The sequence below is a fragment of the Trichechus manatus genome, unplaced genomic scaffold (assembly GCF_000243295.1).
Source record: "Trichechus manatus latirostris isolate Lorelei unplaced genomic scaffold, TriManLat1.0 scaffold00102, whole genome shotgun sequence".
Lineage (NCBI taxonomy): Eukaryota > Metazoa > Chordata > Mammalia > Sirenia > Trichechidae > Trichechus > Trichechus manatus.
Genome location: NW_004444038.1, coordinates 5,305,456 through 5,321,793, shown reverse-complemented (window position 1 = coordinate 5,321,793; position 16,338 = coordinate 5,305,456). Strand labels below are relative to the sequence as shown.

The window sequence follows — 16,338 nt, the reverse complement described above, 5'->3', positions numbered from 1 at the left end:
TACACTGATTTTGCTTCCTGCAACTTTGCTGAACTCATTTATTAGTTCTAATAGTTTTTTTAGTGGATTCCTGAGGATTTTCTATATACAAGATCATATCATTTGCAAATAGAGAGAGTTCTACTTTTTCCTTTCTAATCGGGATGCCTTCTGATTATTTCCTTGTCGAATTGTCCTGGATAGAGCCTCTGGTGCTGTGTTGAGTGGAAGTGATACAGAGGACATCTCTGCCTTGTTCCTGATCTTAGGCAGAAAGCATCCAGTCTCTCACCATTAAGTATAATGTTAGTTGTGGGACTTTTTGTAGATACCCTGAATCAGGTTGAGGAAATTTCCTGATGTATTAGGCAGCGTTCTCCAGAGAAGCATAATCAATAGGAGATAAAGATAGATAGATAGACAGACAGACAGATTGATATTGATTGACTTTAAGGAATTGGGGACTGGCAAGTTCAAAATCCATACTGGAAATTCTGTAGGATATCTATATTAAAGTCTTAACGCAAAATCCCTCTCCTCTCATAAAACTGAGTTTTAAGGTCTTCAACTGACTAGATTGGGCATACCCACATTACCAAGCGTAATTTGTTTTACTTAATGGTGACAACTACTTTAAAAAATACACAGTCTCCTGGTAAATATAGCCCCAGCCCTGCAAAGTATTGCCGCCTAGCTGGCACGATAATTGAGTGTCCAAAAGGCTATTCCACTGTTCTCTGAACCCAACTATATTAAGATGATGGGGAATGTGGTAAGACCAGTGAACTCCATGAACATGGGCCCATTACCACATTTGATTTGCTTTAAAGTGAGTTTCTTGATTAAAAACAATGCTGTGTGGAACACCATGATGGTGGATAAAGTATTCCGTAAATCCATGGATGGTAGTTTTGGTAGGAACACTGCATGCAAAGAAGGCCAATGAAAGCAATCCATATCCAGAGTGAGTATTTATTCCAGTAAGAACGAAACACTGCCCCTTCCATGATGAAAGTGGTCCAATGTAATCAACCTGCAGCCAGGTAGCTATCTAATCACCTTGGAAAGTGGTGTCACATCGAGAACTCAGTGTTGCTGCTGGCAGATTGGGCACTCGCATATTGGGCACTCAGCAGTATCTATAGTCACATAGACAGCTTTGGTGAGTGCAAGTACCTCTTGCTGAGCCCATGTATAATCTACAACCATGTCACCATGGCTACTTTGTTCCTGAGCTGGCTGGGCAATGACAGGAGTGGCTCAGGAAAAGGTGACTGGTATCTACAGAATAAATCATGCTACCCACTTGATTATTAAAATCCACCTCAGCTGATGTCCCCCTTTCATGAGCATTCACACAGGACACAGATGTCTTCATGCTTTTTGCCCATTCAGAGAGACTGTGAGGTATGGAAAGCAATTTGGCCTTTGTTCTTTGTTCCTGAGAGCCAGACCACAGCTGAGACTAATGAGTGGGGTCTGACCAGACCAAGAGGTACCACCTGGGAACCTAATGTTGACTAACCTCAGGAGGCATGATATAATCTATCATGACCACATGGTGAGGCCAATAAAAGCCCTGAGCATGGAGGCTCACAGGGCTTCCTGGTTGGCAAGAACATCTGCTATCAGCTGGGTACTGTGTCCTTTGGGACATGGAAGCTCCACGCTGGGACCTCCTCCTAAACCTTCCCCTATGTGTCTCTTCATTTGTATCCATTTTGGTCATAATAAATCTGTAGTTATAAGTATGATATACTCTCTGTGAGATTCTGTGAGTCGTTCCAAAGAGGCAGTGGGAGCCAATAGGTCAGAAGGTGGGGTGTTGTACGGACTCCTGAGCTTCTGGCAGGCATCCTGAAGGAGCAGTGGGAAAACTAACCCTAAATTTGTAGTCAGCAGGGCAGAAGGTGGGGGTGCCATGTGGACTCCTCAAACTTGTGGCTGGTGTCTGCCTATGTGGCAGTCTGAAGGATGATGTCCATCTCACTTTTGACTTCTGACCCAAGTCTGGGTGGCTAGAGTTGGAGAGAGAGTGCCATATGGGCAGTGGAGACAAGGATGGAGAAGTGGGAAGAGGAGGACTAGACCAATTTCTACCTTTTGGGGACTGGATTCATATGAATCTTTACCATGCAGTTGGTGACAAAGGTGTGGTTTGCCCCTTATTTTATGCAGAGATCTATCCAGATACTTCTTCCCAAGACCTCCTTGTCACCAACTTTCCAATCATGTTCCTTCCAAGCCCCACACCATCCAGCAAAACCATTGGTCACAGCCCATGAACAGGTATACAATAGCACAACTGGCCATTTCTCCTTCCAGGTAAATGAACGATCAGGTGCACTGCTTGAAGTTCTGTCCACAGGGAGGATGTTCCTTCTCCAACGTGATGGTGAGGTTGGTCTGGTCCACTTTTATATTCCTCCATCCATTATCTCATACCTTTAATATCCATTCCCACACATACTCTCCAGACTTCCGCCTACAAATTTTTTAACAAATGTGTAGTCCTTTTTGAGGGTAGCATACCTCCTCATGGGTCACACTTTGTATGTGAGCTTTTGGGGCTTGCTGGGTCTTGAGTGGAGCCGTGGTAGTGCAGTGGTTAAGAGTTTGGCTTCTAACCAAAAGGTTGGCAGTTTGAATCCACCAGCCGCTCCTTGGAAACCCTATGGCACAGTTCTACTCTGTCCTATAGGATCCCTATGATTTGGAATCAACTCATTGGTAATGGGTTTCGTTTTTGATTTAGCTCTTGAGTATAGTCAAAGATCTAGAAGCAAAGAAGGCTAGGGAAGAGGGCTATCCTGAGGAGACTAAGCAGTGTCTTTCAGGGCAAATATGTCAGGGGAGGTCATTATAGGTTGCTCAGGGTTAATCTCTTCAGATATGATGGAAGGGCTGGCAAAGAAGATTTCTACTAGAAGACTCTGCATAAATTATGGGCTCAGTGTACCCAGCTTCATCACTATCTGCCTATATGTCCCCATTCCAATTTTCAGGATCCTACTCCTTCCCAATCAATTCCTTCACTTTAACATCAGACACCCTGCAAGATTAGAAATTCAATTTACATTTCAATTCAGCCACTCCTAGGATGAGAGTCTTGATTTGGTTTTCAGCAATTTCAGCTCTGTGGGTATAAGACACTGCATTTTCTTTCAAGGCACACATAGAAACTTTCAGGTCATTTATGCAGCACTTGAGCTGAGAATTTGAAATCTTGAGCTCATCCTTTTCTCTCCCCACTTGGTCATTCAATATTAGGAGCAATGAGCCAATGACATTATACTTGTCAGTTTGAAAAAAAGTGTTCTAAGATATCAAATACACGATTACCCAGAATTTTGTCTCCTATAAGTATTCTGTTACGACTATCCAAGGGTGATATTTTGCATATCCCTATTACCACATCACACCATAAACGATTAGCGCTCTCTTGACTACTGGGAATAAAGTCATTAGTAGCTTCAGTTCAGTGTGTATGTGTGTGTGTGTGTTTTGCTTGTTTGTTTTTTTAGTTTCAATATCTCAAAGTATTTTCTAATTTCTCTTGTGATTTCTTCTTTGACCCACTGTTTAGAAGTGTGTTGTTTAATCTCCACATATTTGTTAAATTTCCTTTTTTTCAAGAAAAAAATTCTAATTTCATTCCATGTTATCAGAGAAGATACTTTGTATGATTTCAATACTTTAAAAATTATTGGCCACTACCCATTTGTCAGTTTATCGTACTGTGGTGGCTTGCATATGGCTGTGATGCTGACAGTTATGCCACCAGTATTTCAAATACCAGCTATGTCACCAATATTTCAAATACCCATGGTGGACAGGTTTCAGCAGAGCTTCCAGACTAAGACAAACTAGGGAGAAAGGTCTGGTGATCTACTTCTGAAAATTTGCCGAAGAAAACCCTATGGATCAAAAATGGACTCGAGCATAACAATGATCGTGAAGATGGCATAGAACCGAACAATGGTTGATTCTTTTGTACGTGAGGTTGCCATGAGTTGAAGCTCACTTGATGGCAACGAACAACGACAACAAAATTTGTTCAGGTGTGTTTTATGGCCCAGCATATGGTCTATCCTACAGAATGTTCCCCATGCACTTGAGAAGAATGTGTATCCTGCTGTTGTTGGATGGAACATTCTATACATGTTTGTTAGGTCTAGTTTATAAGTGTTCTTCAAGTCTTCTATCTCCTTGTTGATCTTTTGCCCAGTTGTTCTATCGATCATTCAAATGGGGCATCCAACCTTCCTACTACTCAAACTTTTTCTAGTAACCACAGCAGGACCTCTGAAGAAATATGCAGAGACCCATGACTGATACAGAGAATTATTTTAGAGGTGTTGTATTAGAATCTCCAGATTTTCGTATGCTTGTATTTTATTCATTCTCATCCTAGGTTGTTGTACATTTTAAATTGAACATTTATATCTCACTGATAATCCCTTGTAAAGCTGTTCATGTTTTTCTTCCTCTTTCTAATGTATATTAAAACAGGAAAGTCCTGGAGGTGGTACCCTACCAGATGTTTGATCTTTTTGTCACTAATTTTATAGTGATATTTTTTTTAAAACATAATATTGCTCTGAATGTTTAATTTCTTTACTGAGTTGCTGTTAATTTAGGAAGATTTTGTACTTACAGAGTCTTTTAAAATGATCTAAAGGACTTTAAAACTAGGTCCCAGAAACTATTTGCAAAGTACCTTACAGTCTCTATGAGTCAGAATCGACTCGAGGGCAACTGGTTTGGTTTGGTTTTTGGCTTGTTTATTTAGATAGTCAGTGCCCAGCCCCACTAGATTATGTTTGTTGTCTGTTTTGTTATATATCGCAGGCACCCAGGTCAGTAGGTTCTGAATAAATATTTTTCAATGAATTAATGAGTATATATACTCCAAGTTATATACATAACACATGTATGTTATATATACACATGATGTCCATAAATATATTCTGGCAAAGAGAAGCTCCGGAGGAGTTACTATTGTCTTATGTATTAAATGAAGATTTATTCTCCCCAAAATTTAACATGAATTGGAATGTCAGTTATCATTAGTCAGACTTAGCACATTGTATCATTTGTTTCAGACCTAGAAAATGAGGCAGTGCTCCATCTCAGCATCTGACATTCTCAAGCAAAATGCCTTTTTTAGGAGATAGTTCGGACAATAAGCAATCATTTGATTTTTTTTTTTTTTTTTTTACTTTAGAGAGATACTTTATACTATACTTTAGAGATAAAAATATGCATAGCTGTATTTCCTACTTTAGGCAACTTAGTCATGTTGATGGCCACTGGAAACCTCACAAATCAGTTTAGCTAAAATCTTGAAGTGGTTTAAAATACTGGCTTTAGTCTCACAGCAGTCAAAGTTGATCTAATAAATGAAATAGTAATGTTTAGAAAATCAGAGGTTTTCATACAATTATACTAACTCACCATTGGCAACAAATTTGACAACAAATTTTCAACATGTTGATATGCAGGTTCAATTTTCTAACTCATTTAGCTGAGAGAGAGACTTACTATCGACTATAAAATGCCTGACAGCTAGAAAGGATGGCATGTGAGGATAATCAACTACAATCAGCAGGACCTATGACTGTATCATTCAATAATGAAGACACTTACAGCTTACTAGAAAGTGCTGGAAGATCATGAATGATCTCTTCATAGGGTTCCTCTTGTGCTAAGGTAGGAACAGATAAAGGCTCATTCATTTTTTCTTCCCAGGCAATTTCAGCTTTTAGCAGCATTTCCTCAATAAACTCAGATGCAGCAATATCTACAAGAAACAATAAGAAAATCAGAAAAAGTGGGCAGTGCCATCACAGAAAACTATTTATTCTGAATAATTCCAACATGCTTACAATGCTAAAATTTATCAAGGCGTAAAGCAAAATGAAAAACACTAAAAGTTTATTGTAGGAATAAAATTGCATTACTCCCATTTTAAAACACTGCCTTGTTTTACATCAGTGACACATTTAATTACAAATAAAACGACAAAGTATAAAAATAATAGTTGTTCGACGGTGATAAGTGAAATGAAAAATAAGTGAGAAGCTAAGCCTGGAAGAACTCAATGTCATTCCATTCTCCATAAAACTCTCCCTGCATCTTCGTGAATATGAACCAAAATGATGAAAACAGTTATACCTACAAAAATGCTGGTTAATATAAAACATAGTAAGCATTCTATAAACATGCTACTAAATGGGGAGATAAATAAATATTCTCAGCTGCGTCATTAAAGCAGTGGGTCTGACCAACCTCTTTGCTCTTTTTTTTTTAATCAGAAACATCAGATAGTTGTGTGTGTATGTGTTTGTGTGTGTGATACATTTATATATCAATAATAATATCGATAATTACATACAATAATTACATATAAACATCAATAATTAATTCCTTACAGATTATACTTTGACTCTAAAATCTGAACATGTTTGGGCAGCAGTTCAGATATGCATCCATTAAGTTTACATTTAATGCCAATTAAAATTGAAAATTGATAGATTCTGAAGAAAAATTCACATTAATAACAATTAAGAACCTAGTAAAGGCGGTTCACTGATCAGCCTGAGAGTGGACAGCCCAGTAAAACCATGAGAGTAACAAGGTACAGGAGTCCAGTGACAAGGCCCAGAAGGCAGAAGGGGAGTAGGAAGCTGATGATAGGGAACACAAAGTAGAGTAAGGATATTGTTGATGTGTTGTGAGATTGTTAACCATTGTCATAGGGCAACATTTGTAGTAACTGCTAAATGGGAGACTATTTTGTCCTGTAAGCCTTCATCTTAAGTGAGAATAACAGCACAATTAGAAGAGTGTAGTCAATGTCACTTAAATGTGTATGTAAAAAAAAAAATTTTGAAATGGCGTATCTTTGGCTATGTGTATTTTCACAAAAGAAAAAAAAGTTGAGAATTTAGAGGGTTAAAATGTTGTGGGGTTGTTAACCAATGTCATAAAACAGCATGTGTGTTACTGTTTACATGAGAAACTATCTGTTCTGTAAGCCTTCACCTGAAGTACAATAAAATATTTAAAAAAAAAAAAAAAAGAACCTAGTAAAGGCAACTGATCCTTTTCAGTCCTCATGACTAAACTGCATGACCACCATTGTGTATAAATTTGAGTTATTTGGCTTTCTGGCCTGATGATAGCTCAGCCACCTCCAAGTAGATACCTATGGCAGAGGGTTTTCACGATCATTCACCCCCGGTGAAATGTGTGTATAAGGAAGAGGAGACAGCTCGGCTTCCGTACTTGGGAGCATTTACTTTCTGCCCCACCTAACAGCTAAACCTCAAACTCCTTTTTCCTCAGATTTTTTTTTTTTTTTAATATATATGCCTATTCTAAATTCAAGAAGGAAACGCAAAATAATGATAATATAATACAGCAGTCACGATGATTTTCATTTGCTCAGTCATTACGCGGGTGTCTAGTTCACTGCTCGTCCATGCACTATTATTTTATCTGCTTCACTCTTCTTGCTGATCATCAACCAAACCAAACCCACCACCGTCAAGTCAATTCCGACTCATAGCAACCCTACAGGACAGAGTAGAGCTGCCCCACAGGGTTTCCAAGGCTGTAACCGTTAATGGAAGTAGACCGCCACATCTTTTTCCTGTGGAGCAGCTGGTGGGTTAGGACTACTGACCTTTCAGTTAGCGGCCGAGTATTTAACCACTGCGCCACCAAGGCTGATGGATTAGATGATGGTATATGCTTCATCAACTGGAATCCTTTCACTGCATTATGGCCCTTTGCCCCGTGCATGTGACACAGTATTTCCATTCAATCAATAAATACTTAGAGTCTGCTATGGCTCTAGCATTGCTTCTCTGATTGAAAACATAGCATGAGGAAGGTATTACATTGTTGATAGACTCTGCATAACTCAAATGGGCGAAATGTCTAAGGGAGGCATCATACACCGTAGCTGAAGTGAGCAGAGCTAAACTTAGACCAGAAGACACTCAGCCATTCACTGAGGCTCTGGGACTGTCCGTTGCCACTGCCTTAGATATTAGTACTGGCACAGCTGACACTAGGCCCAGCATGTGAAACGGGTGACAGATGGGCATCCTTACGGTCAAGAATCTATCATTTCTTCCCTTCTCCGGGAAAGAAGCCAGGGACATGAACTTAAAAAGTGTGAGTTTGTTAATCAGAGAAGAGTCAACAGAGGATGTGACTTATATTTCACAAATATGTATATACAGATATAGATATAGATATATGTGTGTGTGTGTATATATATATATATTTTTTTTTTGAAACAAGCCAAACCCATTGCCGTCGAGACTCACAGAGACTCCACAGGACAGAGGAGAACTGCCCCATAGGGTTTCCAAGGAGTGGCTGGTGAATTTGAGCTGCCAACTTTTTGGTTAGCAGATAAACACTTAACCACTGTGCCACCAGGGCCCTAATATTTTAAAAATATGGAGGAAATCTGCAAATGTCTATTTGCTCTTTTTAATATTTACCCTCAGGCATACTTCCGTTGGTGTGACTATTACTAGGCTATCGCTAATATTAGCCTGAGTCTGAAGTTTGTTACTATTATCTCATAGTTCTGTGTCTTAAATCTTCAGTTTATTTCAGCGGAAAAGATGAAGTAATAAACATTAATCAGTGATACTTAATTTTCAATAAAAAAAAAGAAATAGAGCAAATCTCTGTCCTGACTTAAACAAGAAGTATATCAGATAATCATGCTCCTAGAACTACATCAAATAAAAAATATCAGGCATAAGTGCTTTTATTAGTAGAGGTATAGCAACAAGAAGAATAAACAGATTTGTTGAGTTATTCAGATAAATTACTACCTTAAAATTTTTACATTATTTTGTTACTTAAGCCAGACTTCTCTTTTACTATTTAGAATTTTCTTTTATTTTTAATATATCCCCTCAAAAATTTTTTGAGTAACAACTTTGCTGTTAAATTTTAAAAGCTAGAAAATTAATGTAGCAGCCATTTATAAAATAAGTATATAAATATGTAAAACAATAGTGATAAAAAAAGAACTCTAAAAATCTTCAAAAAGACATTTATTAAACATAAGAAACATTAAGTCAAGGTTATAAAGTAGCTTAAAAATGTCAGTCTCTATGTATTTCCTGCAGTAAGACTATCTATGTGGAAAAACTTAGTATTATCGTTTTAAAATATCCTAATGAATAAGTATGTGTTTGGTATGATAATAAAATAACTAAATAACAGTAAAAATAAATTTTCAGGTAAGCGATCTTCAGAGAAATCGCTGCTCTGAAGTTTAAAGCATGAAAAAAATACAATAAAGTACAGCCCTATCCTATGAACTTAACCACCCTCTAATAGTCTATTCTAATGGAACTGTGCATACGAATTTCTGAATCGTACTTGAATAGGTGTAATTTACACATAGCTTCACAGGATAGTCTGACTTTCATTTTGTGGCCACAGTAATTATGCATGAACAACTTCAACACGATGGGAAGGAAACGGTAACCGCTCAATGGTCCCAGGATGCTTATAACCTACCTGAAGGCTTTTCTCCATTGCAGTTCAGGAGGTTTGGGTTTGCCTGATGCATCAAAAGAAGTTTCACCAGGGTTGTCTGAAACATTAAAGATAATTGCAATAGAAAATACTATGTAAGACACTGAAAGTCATCAGTAAATAATACCCAGTTACTACCTGCAAGGGACACTTCCAGGCTAGTGGAATGACATTATATTAGCTTAACCTACTGCACTAAATATTTCATACTATCCCATTCCCAGTTCCTTTTTAAAAAAAACAGATATTTATGTTTTTTAAAAAATATTTGTTAAACTGTTTCAGCAATTAGTGCATTCAGAACAAAAATTACTTATCAAATGAGTGAGATGTCACTGAGGATTTGAAACGTTTCCCTTCATCTTTCAGGTTTACTTTAGGGCATTTTTTTGAAGAAATTATATTTTATAGCGTATTTTGTTTTCTTTTGTTTCAGTTTAGGCATTTGCTAAAATCTCAACTGTTGGTGCTATTCATCCATGACAGCACCATGGTCAACAGGAACCTAGAAAGACACTGGAAAATTTGGAAAACTCAATCTCAAGTTATAAGAATGAAGTGACTTGATAAGATATTAATGTTTTTTACCAACCAAGCAACCCCTCAGGCATTATTTTCCTTGGTGTGCTCTGTGCGTTATATGTGTGGGTGTGTTATTTACACAGGCGTGTTATTTGAGAAATATATGGCTTATATAATGTACATGTACGAACGAAAGAGCAGTAATGAACTAAACCCCAGGGAACCCAACTTTAAAAATGCATTGTTAATGGTACTTTTCTGTGTTCCTCTCCGGAATTATTCCTTTCTCTATCTCCCAGAGTCAACCACATTCTTCATACACTTAACACTTCCGTATGGAAATATCCCTAACCAATCTACTACTTAGTTTCACCTGTTTTTGAAATCTAGAGAAAATGAATTATACTGTATATATTTTTCTGTGCCTCGCTTTCATGGTTTAACATTACATTTTTGAGACTCACCAGAGTTGATCGTTTTAACCAAGGATCATTCATTTCCATGGCTTCATAAAATTGTATTGATAGATAAATATCACAATTTATCTATCTTCCTGTTGGTAGACATTCAAGCCATTTACAATCATTTATTTATTTATTTTTACAAGTAATGCTGCTATAAAGTCTTGTTTATATCTCTTGATGCACATGTGCAAGAGTTTTGTTTTTAGGGTAAAGAGTGGAATTGATGGGGCACAGGCTTGGATGTCTTCCAAGTGATCAGGAAGTTCCCTTTTTTTTTTTCAAAGTGGTTACTTAAAATGTACACTCCCACTTCCAACAAGAGTTCCTGTTGCTTCCTACTCTATCTACTAATTTCATTATCAAACATTTAAATATCACCAAATTGCTGGGTGTAAAAGAAGAAACTGTTGTGGTTTTAAGATGGGTTGCTTTGAAAATGGAGATACATAAATGTTGCCAGACTCTTCATCCTTCTTTTTATTCTTGAGGTATTTTTGAAGTTACGTTGTTCTAGGAATTTGCCCTTTTTGTTTAAGTTTTCATATTTGTTGCATAAAGCTGTTGGTTACATCACCTTCTTTATTTCCCTTATTGTCTTTTTAATATGTGTACTATTTATATAGTTATGTTTTCTTTTGTATGCACAGTATCATTAATTGTGTTCTCTCTCTGTCTCTCTAAATATTTCCAGAACTTTGGGTTCATTTCATTAATCTTTAATAGAACCAAGTTCGGGTATTATTGGTCCTTTCTATTGCATTTTTTCTTTATAGTTATATAGTTTATACTCTCAACTTTTTGATATACCTTATTTCTACACTGTTTTATTTATTTTATTAATCTTTTTTCAAACTTCTCAAGTTGACCATCAAGCTCATTCATTTTCAGCCCCTCTTTGTGTTTAATATGTGTGTATTACATGATTTACATTCTTACAAGCTGCACATTTTTACCAAAGCAGTACTTTTTCTGTATTTCATAGGTTGCCATACATTTTATTTATATTATAATTCTGTTCTAAATATCATTACATTTTTATTTCTACTTTGATTCATATGGTGTATTATTTTCTGAAATAATATGTTTCTGCAATGTAAAATAACTTGCTCAGTTGAGAAATATTTGATCATATTTTATAAATATTTCCTAGGCAAGAGGAGCCACAATAATGGAAGTTAAACAATAAAATTAAAAGTCCTTAACTAAATTGTTGCACTGGAAATGGTACATGGTACACCTCTTAGCTGTATTTTTTTCTAATACATTTTTTTATTATTGAAGGATAATTTCAATGCACTAAAATGCACAGATAATAAGAGTTTAGGCAAATGTATATGCAGTGTGAACACCATCATAATCAAGGTTGAAAATATTTCTGTCATCTCAAAAGGTTCTTTCTTGCCCCTCACCAATCAATTCCCACTCCTTCACAAAAAACCATATTGTGATCTATATCATCTTAGACTAGTTTTGCTACTGTTTTTGAACATCATAGAAAGAAAATCCAGAAATATATATTCCTTTGTGTCTGGCCTGATTTACTCAATATAATATTTTTGAGATTCATCCACATGTTTGCATTATTAGGACTTTGTCACTTTTATTGCTGATTTACAGATCACTGCATAAATATAGTATAATTTGTTCATCTATTTTCCTTCTAATGGACAACTGGGTTTTTCCCAGTTTTTGGCTATTTTGAATAAAGCTGTTACGGACATAACACTTTCTGTGGAGATATGTTTTATTTCTCTTTTTTGAAAATCGCTAGGAGTCGTTACTACTTGGTCACTTAGTAAACGCATATTTAACTACACAAGAAATGGCCAATTTTCTCAAGGGTTTTACCCTTGTGCATCTTCACTAGTAATTTTATGTCATGGCCTCTCCACCAGTTGATATCGTCTTTTTTTAGCTATTATACTGATTGTGAAGTAGTACCATATTTTTACGCAAATAACACGTGCCTTCTATGTTTGTTTGCCAACCAGTCCCTTCTCTTGTGAGTTATTTTTTCACAAGTAATTTTCTTTTTCCATAGGTTGCTGTAAAAAAAAAAACAAATTAGCATAGCGTGCATACGAAAATACCCCACAGGGAGCCGGAATGGTTGGCAAACAAACGTAGAAGGTACATGTTACTTGCATAAAAATACGGTACCTCACTGTGGTTTAATTTGTATTTCCCTGATAACTGATGATGTTGAACACCTTTTCATGTGCTCAATGCCATTTTCATACTTTCTTTTATGACGTTTCTACTCAAGATTTTTTTTTTTTTTTTTTTTTTGCCCACTTACTACTGGATTATCTTTTTATTGGAGCCCCAGTGGGGCAGTGGTTAAGAGCTTGGCTGCTAACCAAAAGGTCTGCAGTTTGAATCCACCAGCTGCTCCTTGGAAGCCCTATGGGGCAGTTCTACTCTGTCCTATCGGGTTGCTATTGACCAGCCACTCCTTGGAAGCCCTAAGGGGCAGCTCTACTCTGTCCTATAGGGTTGCTATGAGTCAGAATCCACTTGATGGCAATGGGTTTGGTTTTTGGTTTACACGCTGAAGTTCATGTGTTGTCAGGACTGCATTTCTTTCTGGTGTCTCTAGGGAGGAGCCCATTCCTTTACCTTTTCCAGCTTCCAGCAGCTGTCCACATTCCTTGGCCTGTCTGTTCCTTCCTTCCTTCATCTCAAAGCCAGCAATGCTGCATCTCTCTGACTATTCTTCATCAGTCTCATCTGACACCGAGCCAGAAAATTTCTGTGCTTTAAGGACCCGTGTGATAATCCAAGACAATCTCTCCCATCTCCAGGTCTTTAATGTAATTGCATCCAGAAAACCCTTTTGCTGTGTAATGTTATAAATGTGCAGGCTCTGGGGATGAGGTGTGGTCATCTTTGGGGGACAGATATCTTAATAATATATCTGCTATGTGAGCTATCTTAATAATATACCTCTTTATTTATTTAGGATGTCTTTAGTTTCTTACTAAAATGTTTTATAGTTTTTAATGTAGAAATCTTACACGTAATTTCTTAAATGTATTCCTGTATATTTTATGTTTTTAATGGAAATGTACACATTCTTGATAAATTCACTTAATAATTCTAGTAGTTTGTGTGTGAGAGAGAAAGAGATTCCTTGACAATTTTTATGTACACAATCATGTTGTCCTTTATATAAGGAAAGTCTTACTTTCTCCTTTCCTGTTTGTCTTTCATTCCATTGCTTGCTTTATTCTACTGTCTAGAACAGAGCTGGTTTTCTGAATCTATTGATTTTTTTGCATTTGTAACATTCATTGTAGCATTCTCCAGTAATGCTGAGCTTCTTGTCTAGGAATTCCAAGTTATCTCCCCCAAATATTGGTTACTGTTCTTGTCACTTCTTTCATTATAAAATTAATTAGGTTTTCCCTACTCTGCCCCATCACTAACTCTCCCACAAGCCCATTAATAATTCGTGCATAGTTTTGCAGAACACAAATTACATCAGTAACACACAAAACAGAGGGCTTCTATTTAGAACCTTGTCTTTATTATATATAGATGTAGTTTACTAAAGAAAGAGAAGTTCTATTGAAATCTGAAAGATAAAATCTTAAAGAACAGGTTCTCAGGCACTTAAAATATATACAGCAAAGAACCATTAATTGGGAGAATAATGTTCTTTGAAATGAAGTATTCCAACACTCTTCAAGCAGGTGAATATAATTAGGAAGGCAACAGAATTAAGATATAACAAATGCCTACACAACATTTTCTTTAAGCTATCATAGAAATTTGGAGGCAAAAGATGATTTTAACCTGCCTTGTTTTATATTAAAGATCTGAGAAATCTGCTTGCCTCTAGGCCATGGGACAGAAATTAAGGAAGGGGGAAATAAAAAAATAAAGGGAAGAAGGGTGGAAGAAAGAGGAAAAAAAAGAGGGAAGGAGAAAGGTAAAGAAAGAAGGATCAACGAAAGAAAGAAAGAAAAGTCAAGAATTAGGTAAGATTGCCTTTTTTTAAATAAATTTGAAAGAACAGCAGTAAACCAAAATCTTTTATATCTGTGCAAAAATGTCATAATATGATCATTAACAGACACTGTAATAATTATTTTGCACTTCTAAATCCAATTCACTCTTTACAGAAGTTCAAAGAGAAACGTGTGCATTCTCTCAACAAACCACCTCTCTACAGCTTCAACTGTAACTACAAAAAGCATTGAAGTACCAAAAGGAGACTGTTTTCCACAGGGCACTCTCTAACAATAAAAGAATTCCATTTTATTTCAAGGCTGTAAACATAAACATTTATGTGTGGAATAAGAAAACTCCCATTTGGGGAATTTGGTCATGCGGAATTCCCTTCTTTTTTATAAGGTCAGTATTTTCCGTGTGCTTCCAGTTGGATATCTGTAAGTCCTATCACAGAAATAAATCAAGCAGGTTAATGCTAATTTCATATTCTCTACTCTGGATCATTTTTTTTAACCTCACAAAAGATCCTTAGCTAAATTACTTACAATGCAAACAGGCAGAGTGTGTACCCTAGGAATGATTCATCTGCCCTACTGAAGAAATTTTATAATCAGCAAAGCTACCACTGGTTTAGGAAACCTATATTCACACTGTGTGTGTGTATGTGTGAGTGTGTAAAAGAAAATACTAAATGGCCGATAAAAAATGTATTTAAGCTGAAATTTAAATTCACACAAGTTACTGGATATAGACGGCGGCTCGGTGGTTAAACAGCTCTGCTGCTGACAGAAAGGGTGATCTGAACCCACCAGCCCTTGGCGGAAAGATGCGGCCGTCTGCTTCCATAAAGACTTGGAGGCCCTATGGGGAACTTCTACTCTGTCTTATAGGGTCGCTATGGGTCACAATTGACTTGATGACAGTGGGTTTGGTTTTGATTATTTCAATTTGATTGAATTTAGCAAAATTAATTCCTTGAAGATCACTTAAGTTACTGCTTTAAAAGGCTGAAAAATAGCAATGAGTGCTTTGAGAAAGTTTAATTCCTGGTCCAGAAGCTAAAAGAGATTGTTTAATTTAATTTTATTTAAATAATGGAAAATTATAATGTTAAAGGTACCCAGGAATTCAGAATTCCTATTTCTTACCTGAATTACATAGCATGCTCATTATCACACACTCTACAGTGTCATGAGTATGTCTGTAACTCTGAGAACTATGTGAAGGATTTCAGACCTAAGATTCAAAGATGTTTCATGAATCATTAATATTAACTCTATGATTTGTCATTTGACAAACAGATCTAGCTTTATTTCACAAAATAAATGCTTCCTAATCACACCAGTATTCTACAGTGATTGTCCTCATATTCCTTTCTTGATACACTCCTTTTTTTCTTACATGCAGCAGACCTCCTTCTCCTCCTAGATGACCATTCCAACTCCAACTCCTTATATGGAACTTTTCTCTGTTATATTGTGTTTCCCATAATGTTCTGTCCATGGTTGGACTCTTTTTCCATTGTGCACAATTTGAGTAATCTATCCCAAATCTCTATTACCAGCCCTAACCGATACCCTGCACACACCAACTCTCTCCTGGATATCTCCATGAGGATGTCCACCAAGTCAAACAGTCTCAAGAGGTGTGCTCAACTACTGAAGAAGAATAAAGTTGGAGGACTCACACTACCTGACTTCAGAACCTACTATACAGCTACAGTAGTCAAAACTGCCTGGTACTGGTACAACGACAGATACATCGACCAATGGAACAGAACTGAGAACCCAGATGTAAATCCATCCACCTACGGTCACCTGATCTGCGACAAGGGCCC

The 16,338-nt window shown here is 36.8% G+C and overlaps 1 protein-coding gene across 1 annotated transcript in view; it reads right to left on the bottom strand.

Moving 5' to 3' along the window:
- Positions 1-16,338, bottom strand: part of MYO16 (myosin XVI) — a 637,778-nt gene that overhangs the window by 454,249 nt on the left and 167,191 nt on the right. Inside the window, exons 8-9 of the mRNA XM_004382940.2 lie at positions 9,541-9,616; positions 5,629-5,782 (exon numbers count right to left, since the gene is read on the bottom strand). Of these exons, the coding sequence (XP_004382997.2) occupies positions 5,629-5,782; positions 9,541-9,616 (230 nt within the window). The remainder of the gene's footprint in view (positions 1-5,628; positions 5,783-9,540; positions 9,617-16,338) is intronic.